This window comes from Pelobates fuscus, chromosome 5, assembly GCF_036172605.1.
Source record: "Pelobates fuscus isolate aPelFus1 chromosome 5, aPelFus1.pri, whole genome shotgun sequence".
Classification (NCBI taxonomy): Eukaryota; Metazoa; Chordata; class Amphibia; order Anura; family Pelobatidae; genus Pelobates; species Pelobates fuscus.
Window position 1 is genome coordinate 291,038,637 of NC_086321.1, and position 13,998 is coordinate 291,052,634.

At 41.2% G+C, this 13,998-nt stretch overlaps 1 protein-coding gene across 4 annotated transcripts in view; it reads right to left on the reverse strand.

Moving 5' to 3' along the window:
• The window catches only part of MED26 (mediator complex subunit 26), a 49,669-nt gene that overhangs the window by 31,471 nt on the left and 4,200 nt on the right, over positions 1 to 13,998 (reverse strand). The window contains exons 1-2 of one of the 4 annotated variants that reach the window (XM_063455418.1): positions 11,961 to 12,021; positions 10,771 to 10,856 (exon numbers count right to left, since the gene is read on the reverse strand). The exons of 1 other annotated variant lie outside the window; for it this stretch is intronic. In XM_063455418.1, the coding sequence (XP_063311488.1) occupies positions 10,771 to 10,815 (45 nt within the window). In that variant the 5' untranslated portion in view covers positions 10,816 to 10,856; positions 11,961 to 12,021. Of the gene's footprint in view, positions 1 to 10,770; positions 10,857 to 11,960; positions 12,234 to 13,998 lie in introns of those variants that run through there. 2 more of the 4 variants (XM_063455417.1, XM_063455421.1) reach the window with 2 other exon arrangements.

The following is a 13,998-nucleotide window of genomic DNA, read 5'->3' on the forward strand; positions in this document are numbered from 1 at the left end:
TTTAGATGACTTTCTTACAATTGAAAACAACTCACTACTCCCTAGCAGCCTCAAACACATGTTGGCTTTTTGAGTCCCTGGGTATACCCGGTCTGCCGTAAAAAAAAACGGTAGGTCCGGACACGGTTATGCATTTTCTGGGATTCAACTAGACTATTCACGTGCAGGCAAGTCTTCCTCAGGATAAGATACAGTGCACTCTAGCGAGTATTGAGCTGTACTTACAGCTAGGTTCTTGTAACAGGAAAGAACTTCAATCTCTGCTTGGGTCGCTCAAGTTTACCATGAAGATCATTCCCCAGGGTAGATCTTTCATTTCCCGCCTACTTTCTTTGTTTCCAGGCCTCACCTCAGACCAATCACTTTGGACATTCACGTAACAGCTGACTTATGTGGTACATTTTTCTCACATCTTGGAATGGGCAAGCAATGTTTATTCCCCCTCTTTCCGACAATTCACCTACACTCTGGACAGATGCTGCGGCCAACACGGGCTTTGCAGCCATCTGTGGCAATAAATGGCTTTGGGGTCTATGGCCCAGAGAAGTTAAATCTCTACACCTAGCTTATCCACTACATCGGCCATGTTTGAATTTTACCTAATCGTGGCCACTGCTATTGCCTGGGGGCAATAGTGGGCTGGTCACTCAGATGTTTTTCTGACAACCTAGCCACTTGCCACATTGTTAATAAAGTCCGGTCATCATCTTTGGCAATTATGAAGTTTTTAAGGAAACTCACATTGGTAGCGGCCACCTGCCAATTTTTCATCACCTGCATTCACGTTCCAGGTGTCGCAAATATCAGCTGATCACTTGTCTCGGTTTCGATTTCTGGCCTTCCTCCAAATTTTGCACACAGCTTCCCGGCTGGCTACCCCAGCCCCTTCATTCCAAGACATGCTCCTGGATTAGATGTCTTATTGATTCTTGCACGTAAATCTTTCCCACCTTGCACTTTCAGTTAATTATATGAAAATCTATGATAGGGCCTTTCACATTTTCACCAAGTTCACAGCGGAATTTCAAGTTCAGGACATGTTTGCTTTGGAAACTATATTGGGGTTTACTTATTTTTGCCGCCTTAACTTAAAATGATCTTTTAACACTATCAAACTTTAACAGGCATCCAACACCAAATGTTATTACAACATCCTAATAAAAACAGGATTCCTTTCATCATACCAGATAAAGACTTTACTAAAAGTCTTTTTGGTCTCTTTACCAAAAAAACAGATGCTGTACACATCTACCCCCTCAAAGACTACCTATCCACAATAAAATATTCCTATCATTATCCAACTTGTTAGATACAGCACCATTCGAACATATAACCAATATGGTAATTAAGACAGCCATCTAGCCTTTTATGGATTTTTACATCCAAAAGGAATTCACCACCAGTAATGTAACGGCCACATACTACATTCATTAACCCCGTAAGGACCAAACTTCTGGAATAAAATGGAATCATGACATGTCATGTGTCCTTAAGGGGTTAAATAACCGATATCAACAAATCCTTAGACCATTACATTCTGTCACTTCATCACTCTAAAACTAGCCAGATAGGACGCAAGGTTGACATACCTCTTTTCCCTAGCTGTAATAAATGGTGCCGTTATGATTTTGGACACCTATTTCGGCACTTTCCATAAACAACCACACCAGCCTCTATTAGAACTGCATGGTTCCATTCTCACTACTACTAAATGTCCATATGCGGTTGACTAGACTTGGCCTAAATGTGAATCATTACTCAGGACACTGCTTTCGCATAGGGGAGGCATCATCTGCTTCCTCCAACCCATTCCAGCTCATATAATCAAAACTATGGGACGCTGGAAATCTTCTGCTTACACTCTATACATACCAAAACCCAGTTAGAGAGTTACGGCAAGCTTTTCGTGATAATTGAGGTTTGTATTATGAATACATTTTTGAATGGTACACTTCTTTTTGCCCGCTTTATTACAGGCCTACTGCATTGTTCCTGCACACCACAACCAACTGGTGTTAGTTAAATATGTTATTGTTCATGAATTATATATAACCTTACCATCACGGTAATATTGCCCCGACCACAAATATATATATATATATATATATATATATATATATATATATATATATATATATATATATATATATATATATATATATATGCCATTTACATAGTTACATAGCTGAAAAGAGACTTGCGTCCATCAAGTTCAGCCTGCCTCACATTTGTTTTTTGCTGTTGATCCAAAATAAGGCAAAAAAAAAAACCAGTTTGAAACACAATTTTGCAACAAGCTAGGAAAAAAAATCCTTCTTGACCCCAGAATGGCAGTCAGATTTATCCTTGGATCAAGCAGTTATTACACTACATTGAAAGATTATATCCTTGAATATTCTGTTTTTGCAAGTATGCATCTAGTAGCTGTTTGAACATCTGTATGGACTCTGATAAAACCACTTCTTCAGGCAGAGAATTCCACATCCTGATTGTTCTTACAGTAAAAAAAAAAAACCTTTCCTTTGCCTTAGACGAAATCTTTCTTCCAGTCTAAACGCATGGCCTCGTGTCCTATGTCCGGTTTGTGAATAGATTTCCACACAATGGTTTGTATTGGCCTTGAATATATTTGTATAATGTTATCATATCCCCTCTCAGGCGATGTTTTTCTAAACTAAATAGGTTTAAATTTGTTAACCTTTCTTCATAGCTGATATGTTCCATTCCTTTTATTAATTTTGTAGCCCGCCTCTGCACGTTTTCTAGTGCCATAATATCCTTCTTTAGAACAGGTGCCCAAAATTGCACAGCATATTCAGTATGTGGTCTTACCAGTGATTTATAAAGAGGCAAAATGATATTCTCGTCCCGAGAATGAATGCCCTTTTTCATGCATGACAATACCCTACTGGCCTTGAGAAAGGTCCCAGAGAGGACCGATACGTTGATCTGCTCGTTTACTATATGGAATAAAAGAACCTTATAGAAGAAAGACAGTGAGTGCAGCCCATATGTTTAATATACATACACACACACACACATAATATATATATATATATATATATACACACACACACACACACACCACTCAAATACAAACCACAAGCAAATGGTTATCTTTTTGTTTTCTGTCACCAACCTTGTTTTAATAGATGTATGAATAATGTGTATTATGTTGGCTTCTGTTATATTATGTATACAGCATTAGATTTAGGTTTATCACTACTGATGACAGGGTTAACCAATCCATTGTAACATGATTAAGTTTTTATCTATTTCTATACAACACAAAATTCCATATTGAAAAAAAGGCATGGAGTTTACTGCCAACGTCACCCAGAATGAAGATTTGCACTGAGGGTAAAATCAGGATACACAGACCCACAATTTTACCAGCTCTGTGCTATAGGAGAGTGCAAAAAAAAAAAAATCTTGAGTTTCTCTCAATAGCCATTTTTCCCACAAAAGACACCTTACTTGGCGTGTGTTTTTTTTTTTTTTTTTTAAACAATCCATATTTTTAGCCAACTGATCTAAATTGGTATGTGGCAAAACTCATACTGGAGACCAATAGTATTTAATCAATACTTTGACCGCCCTAGAAACTTCAAATTTAGTGGCACCAAGCAAACTGATTATCTATGTACCTAATCAGGAATTCAACTGATGATTCAAGGGTGACCATTAACTCTGTATTGAACCCTGTGATGAACCATGATCTAGCCAGCAATAAAATGAAAAAACTGGACTATGATATAGAAGTACAGAGTGATACATCATCTTTTAATGCTATCACACAAGATGGAGTGCTGTACACCAGTGAAATTAATTTGCTGACAGCAGAGGATGTAATCCTCTTTAAGGTGTGCACCCTCTAAACTACTCTTTAAAACACTCTGTAAGCTCCTGCTGTAGTGACCAAAAACTGTTGTACCCTGTATCATTACAGCTGTTCAGATGTCCAAAAGGCAACGCTAGTATAATCAGTCTAAGAATAACAGTTTATAAAGAAAAAGGGACGCAGCTTCATGACAAGGTTTAAATAGACCATGAGAGATTCCTTTAAATGTATACTTTTGCAAATAGCAAGACTGAAGACATATGCCCAAACAGCGCTTAATATTTCAAGTCCTACGCTACTAGACAGGCCTTAAAAGTTACTCTGCAACCGCAAGCCAGGATAATCATTCTATAGCATACTCACTAGGTATGTATATGAATTCACCGGGGATAAAAATCACTGGTCAATGGCTAGTAGAAATTTTGAGCCCTGTGCCCAAAACATTAAAAAAAAAAGTATATATATATATTCTGTTCCTTTTTCCCAACCAGCAGTTTTTCCACTTTGTTGATCATATACATACAAAAAGCCGTTCATACCTTGCAGTTTAGCTACTACTAAGCACCATGGCCATTTGACTGATTCGAATTGGTCATGGTGCTTGAAGTCCCTTTGAAAAGCCTTTCTATTTGATATAAATATGCTAGGAATACCGATGCTGTGCCAATCAAATAGTCTCCACGAGACATACATTTAAATAACAGAGCTTGGCTGTTATGGAGGTGAAAGCACCTCTACTGGCCTTCAGGAAAATTGAGTAGAGATGTATTTAACCTTTCCATGTAAGCATTGCAGTTTCTATACACACACAAAAATTACAGGACCACTTCATTGCTGGCGACAGATGACCAAAACGTGGGTTCCTATTACGGGCCGCCCAAGTCCTCCCCCTAGCCTCCATGGTCACTTCTGCTTTTATAAGTGTTCATGGAGAAATCAACCTGTATGCACAGCAATTTTCTATTAAAATCGTTGTCTATATAGAAATATCTCCACCTTTTTGTGACTATCTAGTTGTACCACCAGCGCACGTTACTTAGGCAACTTATAACTGTTCCAGTCTTCCTAATGTTTAAACAAATTATGTCTGTCATCACATGGTGCGCTGGCGGCAGGTGGAGAGGTATTCTTCACTTGCACGCCTGCTAGTTGAACTGGTTTGGACTATATGTGCGCTGCTTTTGTACCCTCTTTCTGACCATTGTTCCTTGATTCCTCCTCCTTCCCTCCCTCATTATGAAAAACAAAAAGTCCTTTAATGCTTGCCTATGAGAAGCATTTGATTGGACTGCGACGAGGGAAATGGTGACGGGGTGTTCGAGGATAACTTTACCCAGTGCTGGATTCCAAGTACCACTAAAGACACACAGATCACTACATCAAAAGGAAGTGGTATGGGTGCAGTGGTCCTGTCATTTTAACCCTGCAATGTAGAGTAACTTCGGCTGCACTAAGCGAGTAAAAAAATAAATAAATAAATAAAACGATCACGTGATGCGGATTAGATTCAATGCTTTCCTATGAGAAGTATTGAATGCACATCAGGTCCCCATTGCTCCTCTAAGGGGGGGCATTGTATTACACGAATGATGAAGAGGGCTATGCCTTCATTTTGGGAGACAACTTGGGACTCACAGCCCCAAGTGCTCCTATCACAACTAGGACTACTACTGCCTTCACTTTCCACATCCTTTCTAGTTCTTTTAGTCCTTGGTATTTCTCCACCTTCTCATGTTCCTTCTTCCTGACGTTATAGTCACTTGGTATTGCCACATCCACCACAAGTGCAGTCTTTCGTTCCTTATCTACCACCATTATGTCTGGTTGGTTGGCCGGCACTTGCTTGTCTGTCTAGATCTTTAAGTCTCACAGGATCTTAGACTTGTCATTCTCAACTACCCTTGGTGGGATCTCCAATCCATATTCTGTTTAGATGTTTCGGTACACAATCCTAGCAACTTGGTTGTATCTATCCGTGTATGATGTTCCTGCCAACATCTTGCATCCGGCTACTAGGTGCTGGACTGTCTCAGAGGCCCCTCTGCACAGTCTGCACCTTGGGTCTTGCCTGGTGTGGTAGACTCCAGCTTCTATTGATCTGGTGCCGAGTGCCTGTTCCTTTGCTGCTAGGATGAGTGCCGTCTTTCAGTTCTGCCTTTACCAACCACTGTTAGGAATTTTGTCATGTGAGCCACATCCACCATCTGCAGGTGGTACAGGGTGTCTTGCTAAGGAACCTCTTTTTCTGAATCCTCCATCTGTGGAAGTCTTTTTATATTTAAGAAACAAAGCAAACAATGACAATACATGATAAATGGCAATGTGCAGAAATCACTTGACTCAAATGTCACATTTTCATGAACCATACAGAAAAAGAAGGAAAAATAAAAAGGGGGGAATGGGGGATACCACCCGCTGTGATGACTAGAACAGGGTTGCCATGATATAGACTTGTATTCTGACCGATGTACACACAAACTAGAAGTCCCACATCTTTTTTTTTGCTTTTTTAAATAAAAAGGGCATTGCGGACCATTGCTTTCAGCATGTCCATTTGTCAATGGTCAATTACCTTAAAAATGACCCCCCCCCAAATTAAAAGGGTCAAATACTGGATCAACAGGTGTCATCCCTCCTCCCCCCAGTTGAGTCTCATGAAAGAAATTACATTAATATGGCTGAAACTTTTGATCATTATTAAATAGACACTATAGCAGGCATATTCAACCTTTGGCACTCCAGGTGTTTTGGACTATATCTCGCATAATGCTGGCAAAGCATCATGGGAGGTGTAATCCAAAACATCTGGAGTGCCGAAGGTTGCCTATGATTGCTATAGTGTCTGTAACTCTTTAATAAAGTACAAAAGTGTCAGCCATATTAATGTAGTTTCTCTTTAACAAGACTCAAATGAGTCTTTCACTCGTAAGTGTGGATAACGAGATCTAAATGTTAATTACTTGTATTTGTACCCCAAAGTGGCAGCACATGGAAGTAGCAGCCAAATATTTGGTTTAACCTTATATGATTCTTAGCACGTAACTGTAGTAAAGACCCCAGAACAGCATGGTAAACGTTATTGGATGAAGAGGATTTGTGCAAAGCCACTACAGAAGCTACGCTTGTAGTTTTTACCTTCACAGACAAAGTAAATGCTATGAATACAGAAATGAAATGTGTGTTGGCATGCTAACAATTTATATGCACTAAAAAAAGATTAAATGGTTTTCACATGTATTCTATAAACCTCTAAGAACATACACAACCAGAGAGTCAGACACACACAGTAAAAATAGGTTTTGGCCAAAATATGCATGTGGCATCTGAATACCACACACTCAAATGGAAAGTATATCTCCTCCTCGGATAGAACTGAAACACAGCAGTCTGTAGCTTTGTTGACTGCTGCAAACAGACATTTCTACAAAACTGTGAACCAGGCTGTGTATATGCGGGTAGCAGCAACTGTATGGCTGTTCTTTATTGAGTTGTTCTACTAATCCTACAGCCAGAAAGAAAGGCTCCTGATTGCTGGAGCCTCCGTCGGGTGAGGGAGGGATCTGTTGTTGGAAACTGCTTCTCAGCTATGCTACTAGAGAAGTTTAAAGCAGGGATGTGGAGTCAGTAGGTTTTTTTCAGTTTCTATACAAATGTGTGATACAGGGAGGTTTTTTTTCCTGAGTTAATGCAAGTTTAAAATTTTAAACCAACGTAAGTCAAACTGGCAAAATCTTCCAATTCAGCAATATTCTCAAATTGGTTATTTTGTCCCCTAAAACTTGAAATGGATTTAAAATTCCAGACATTTCACTTTTTTTAATTACTCTTGTAAGATCTTTGTTACCAGTGGAACTGGCTGCAACATCCTTACTTTTATTTCCTACACTACATGAGATTTATTTATGACGTCTTAAGTTGTTAAAGCCATGAGCTCATAATGACACCATCAGGTCAAAATATAAATGTATAGGACTTTCTATACGTCTTCTCCATCCAATCTGAATCTTCTGCACTCACCAACAAAACAAAAAGAACCAAGTTACACGATATATTATCCAATGGAGCCGATTAAAGTTTGTTTGTGCAGACTTGGGAAAATAAAGCAGTACATATGATGCTGCATGTTTTAATCTACATCATTCTGTAGATGCCCGCTCTGAGTACAGGAAGGGCATTGCAGCTTAAGATAAAAATCAGGTTTCGGAACAATTGACCTGGTCTCAGATTGCAAGACACAAGAGAAAGAAAAAAAAGAACATAAGAAAAGTTTATCAAGTACATCTACAAAACAAGTTTTACTAAAACAAGAAATAAAAGGGAAACTATAGTGCAAGGAAAACAACTAACTATAGCCCCCTATCGTGCACCCCTATATCAAGTCTCGGCATACGCTACTCCCCTGACATTGATTTTGGGGGGGGGGGGGGGAGAGAGACCTAATGTGCATGCGCGGATGGAGGAGCAGCAAAAAGGTAGATAAATAAAGGGTTCTTAACCCTTTATTCGCCGGTAACAGGGCCACAAAGGAGGGGGGTGGCAGAGGGAGCTATAGAGCCAGGAATACAGCTTTGTATTCCTGGCACTTATAGTATCCCTTTCACCCACAAAAGGTAATTATTGCAGTTTATATTATAATATATATATATATATATATATATAAAAACCAACGCAATAGTTACATTTGCAGTGATAAGAAACCAAGGAATATCCACCCATACCATTTCAATGAGCTGAAGTGGTCTGAGTGCATAGAGTGCATCTTTAAGGCCAGAGAAGATAAATTAAAAGCATTGCTGACTCCGAGGATGTTTCCAGTTTGGCTAATCTCACCATAAGTTGTAAATTTACCCTGTAGAGTTTATCAAAAAGCACAAAGGCCAGCTTTGACTTGGTCACTGAATCAATTACAGTCTATCAATTTATAGAATATTTGCACGATAGAACCTTGTTTTCCCTGTATGATACCTTAAGATATTCTCTTTTAAATATAAGAATAAAAACAAGTTTTAAATCTCATTTTTTTTAATGTATTTTTTCTTCATCTATATATCTGAAGGCAATGTTCTAGTTTTATCTAAATACTTATTACCAAGGGTTACTCCCTTAACCCCTTAAGGACCAAACTTCTGGAATAAAAGGGAATTATGACATGTCATGTGTCCTTAAGGGGTTAAAAAGCCTGCATCATAGAGCTCACTTTTCTCTCCACATTGACTTGGTCACTCATAACAACTCCAGCTGCTTAAAGGGACACTCCACTACCCCCCCCCCCCCCCGCCCGCCTGCAATGAAAAAGTTGTGTGTGTAAAATTACATTATATATACACACATACACACTCCTGTTCAGCAGATACACTCCCAATGAAAACATGCACTTGTGCATTTTTTATTTGAGGTAGTTCTTACCTTCTTCCCTAGGCCAGATTATCTGTGGCTGTTCAATTACAGACTTCCTAATACAGCTCAATAAGAAGTCATTGCAAGGCAGGTGCAATTGCTACATCTTGGGTTAGCTCAACTAAGCTAATCAACCAGGAAGTAACAAGACATGTTAACTGACTGACAGCCAGGGCATGTAACAAGGTTTAAATGGGAAACGGTCACCATTTAGCTGTCCCTGTACAAGCTTATTAAAGAGGTGGGTGTTACACTTCTGTATCACTCACCTAAGGTACACTCACACTTCTCTTGTGCTCACAGTTGACATGCTCTATTTTGGGACACTTCCCAAAGCAGGGCAATACTTCTCCATGATGCTGACTTTGTTCCCAGTGTGCTAGCATCTGAACAGAGTGACATCACTCTGATTCTATTGCCCTAGTCCTTCTGCTATAGATGGAGAGCAGAGAAACCTCCTCTCTTCTGGTATCCCTGTATCTCAAATTCCTCAGCATGAATTTATGTCAGGAAACAGAATCAGATAGAAGAAAAAAAACTATTTTTAAGTGATAATGAAGCTTAATGAAGCAGTTTTGGATGTATAGATCATGCCCCTGCAGTTTCACTGCTAAATTCTCTGGCATTTAGGAGTTATTATAGCCATTTATATAGCGCCAACAGATTCCTAAGAGCTTTACAATATTATTAGAGGGGGGATTTAACTATAACTAGGACAAGAACAAGAAAACTTACAGGAACGATAGGTTGAAGAGGGCCCTGCTCAAACAAGCTTACAATCGATAGGAGGTGGGGTATAAAAACATATCAGGACAGGAGTTAAGAAACTTGATTCAGTTTATGCAATTGTAGTCATTGTCCCTTTAAACAAATATGCAGGGATAGCATACAAAAGAGTGTAGAAAGGTTTCTCTTTGAAAACCTACGATAGAAGAAATCCTGTCACTAACCAACAGTCAAACTACACTAATGATACCCATTCCATTGGCTTGTTCATGCACAGACAGTTTTTGCACATTTATAGCTGGGGAGCTACAATGGCAACCACAGACCAATATAGTGTACGGCTATGTCAATATTAAACTGTGTTTTATCCGCTAATCTGTAAATATCTAAACAAAATTAGCCTGAAATGGCTGACGTGGAAAGATTAATCCTTTCCCAACAACCAGTGCTTATATGAAACGGTTACCTAGCTATAGGTTTCCAACTTTCATACTCTGAGAATTTGCGTAACACTTTTGTTTAAATGCTTGGTTCAACAAACAACTGAAATATAATATAACATATCATAAATTGTATATCATAGATTTTATGTTTACAACCAAGACATTTAAATTTTTACCAGAATGTGCTAGACAAGGTGTCCCTAGTTGAAAACCAAGACAAACCATTTAAAAGACAGTATTTCTCCTTTATGAAAGAGTGAATGTATCTTGATCAAACAGTTGCCAAGCTGATGGAATTGAAGGTTTAATCATAATATGTCTGCATGCAAACCATGGATGAATACCAATTGTATATGTACATACGCACAGGTGTCTTGCCCCTATAAAATGCACGGAAGACGTCATCATAAAAGTGGTCCAAACCCTTTCTGAATGTACAAGTTGGATATCTACAGAGTAATACAGGAAACATCTATTAAAGTATTTATAAGCACTAAAAAGGTGGCAAAAAGTTGATTTCTAGTTGCCAAATGGCACAGAGAACACTGTCTCCGCGTACACAAACACACAAGTGAACACGGTCAGTGTGGGGTGTATATGACAAAGTCAGTTTGAAATGCACAATGGGTAACTTTAGAGCTATTATACACGGTGAGTGAGGGCCTCATGTTTCATGAGTTAGTATTTCTTCTACCATTCAACCTGTATCTCCAATCAGCCATCTCTACAGGAAGAGACACAAAGTGTTATAGGCATACAGCTGGTACAAACCACCATTGCTCTGTGCCCTCCACACAGGTCACATCTCCTCCGGCTCCCAACAACCACAGATTAAATTGTATTTATTTTATCAGACTAGCTGCTCGCCAAGGACAGTCAGCCACGTCCAGCCTGTAGGAAGGCCTGATCCCCGGCCTCGCTTACACAGCCGGCCCCAGCAGCGGTGGGGGAGGGGCAGCTGGTCGGGGTGGGCTGTGAGCACACCACTTTCAGGCAGTTTGCGGCTGTAGCTCGGGCCCAGGGAGAGCCTGCCAATACTGGCTACCAGGGCTTCATACCAACCGTCACCAACCCCCAGCACTCCTAGTCAGCAACACTCGCACAGCAGACAACACCCCCCCCACGTCTGGTCCCAGAGAGCCCCCTACCTTTTCCCCGGCCCGGTCCCAGGACAGACCCCCCCCCTACCCGGTCCCAGAGAGCCCCCTAGCTCCCCTCAGCCGGGTCCCAGGACAGACCTCGGCTCTCTCTCTCACACCTGTTCCTCTTCCTGTCCGGCAGCTCACACTCAGAGAGCACCCCCCCCCCCCGGGTCAGTACGTGGCCCCCGGACACCCAGTGTGAGCCGCCGGTTTCAGTCCATAGCGGTTACCGAGGGTCCGACTTTACCCTGTGCCCAGCCAGGCCCTCCCGGCATACCGAGCCCGGGGTATCCGGCACAGCAGCACGCCGCCCGGAGCCCTCACCGGACACATGGCCCCTCACTCTCGCCCTCTCGGTGCCGGTCTGGGCCCGCTAGCCGCCCTCCCTCCCCCCAGTCCCCGGTGACTCACGTTGCTTTGCGGATCGATGGCCTGTAGCAGCCTCTCCCTGATCTCCCGCGGGGTTACCGGAGCCGCTGTCATTGCCTCTCGTCCAGGAATCACTGCGGAGGTCGGCGCGGCATGTTCCCGGGTGGGGAGGGACGCGGTGGCCCGAGTACCGGGGCAGGAGGACACCGGAGACTCCCAGGCGCGTCTCTCCTGCTGGAGTCGAGCGACCGGGAGCCCCGAGGCACGACGGGAAATCCGTCGCCGCACGCTTTGTGACGCCACTCTGCCTGCGTCCTGCGTCACGATCCCTCTGGGCAGCACGCACGCAGCGTCCGCGAGCTCTGGCCCCGCCCCCTTTCCAGGAAATGTCAGGAACAGCGTGCACTTGTCAAAGCCGTGTCCTGTGTAGGACGGGCAGCATGGGCTGGGAACCACGCTGTCTGTGATACCTATATTGCTGGCTGTAGCTGCATTCAGGGCTAAAAGGCCCAGGAACTAAACACTGGGCCTAGTGAGAGTAGCTCCATTTACATTTCAATTGTTACAGTACTTTCTGTGGCACACAGCAATCCTATCCCTCATCCAAAGAGCTGCCAGATGTGCCATTTGAGGCTGTGATGATGCCCATTTTGTTTGGAGGTTTTACACAATTGCCACCACACACAAACACTACATACAGACTGAGAACTATTTAGCAAAAATAAAAAATACTGTTCAAACACTGGCGACGGCAACCATTTCCTAAAGGGACACTATAGTCACCTAACATATATTTAGGTTAATGGAGTAGGTTTGGTGTATAGATCATGCCCCTGAAGTGTCACTACTCAATTCTCTACCATTGAGTAGTTAAATCACTGTTTATGCAACCATAGGCACACCTCTCTACCTGTGACAGCCTGCATGAAAACAAAACATACAGACGCTAACTTGCTTTAGAAGTTTTTATCCCCCTGCTCTGTAAATTTAACTTTAATCACACATAGGAGGCTCCTGCACACTGTAGCAAGATCGTAACAGTACAAGAGATAAGACATTCTAAATTAAACAGAATTTGCAATAGAGTGTAAACATTAGATCTCACTTTACAGGAAGTGTAAGTCACATGCATGGAGGCGTGACTAAGGTTGTATTGAAGTGTTTTATCTCCTAAATGACAGAGAATTGAGTTGTGACACTGCAAGAGCATGATCTATACACCAAAACTGCTTCATTAAGCTAAAGTTGTTTTGGAGGCTATAGTGTCTCTTTGATAAATGTAAAAAAAAAAACAAAGAAATAAGTCTGCACGTGACCTATTACAAAGCATAGCCTGGAGCTGCTGTTTCAATAGCACCTATGCCAATACTGATCTGCTAACACAGAATTGAATTAGTGTAATATCTGAATCAGTATCTTTAAGAGGGAGGGGGTGCATTTATAGAAATGTAGCTTAGCTTGTCTTATTTTAAGGAGTGGGGATTTATAATTAAGAGCATGCCGTCAGAAAATTGATGGTTTAGACAAAACGTTTGTTAGTATATAGAAGAATTTATATAGTAACATTTCCCAGTCATGGTATTTACAAAATATCTAGAATTCATACAGTAGTTTAATTTTTACTCTCATTTTCATTGAAACAATTGTTCATCAGTAAGGATAACCTCATATTGTGGCCTGGTAGTAGATCCTATGGGCAGGTGTGAGGAGTACATAACTATTGGAAACATCTGAAGTGCAGTAGGAGTAAATGGCAAATTATGCCTACTGCTAAACTTTCACATAAATATTAAGGAAAATCAATGTTTTGGGAAACTTGGCCTCTAATAACAATATGGAAGAGGCAGAACTGGAATTCCTCCTTGTGCAATATAAATTAATAGAAGGGCTTGGGGTAGGGATTAGCTGACTCTCAGCCAATTCCCCAGTATTGTGCGAGTATAGATCTGCCTCTGTCGTTTGGTCATTGCGTGCCAGGGACTAAGAATCTCTGGTAGACTTTGAGGAAACAGTTTATTAATAATGCCAGCACCTATGGATTCCACGCAATATCACCACTTAAATCCATTAAAGTGGTTAC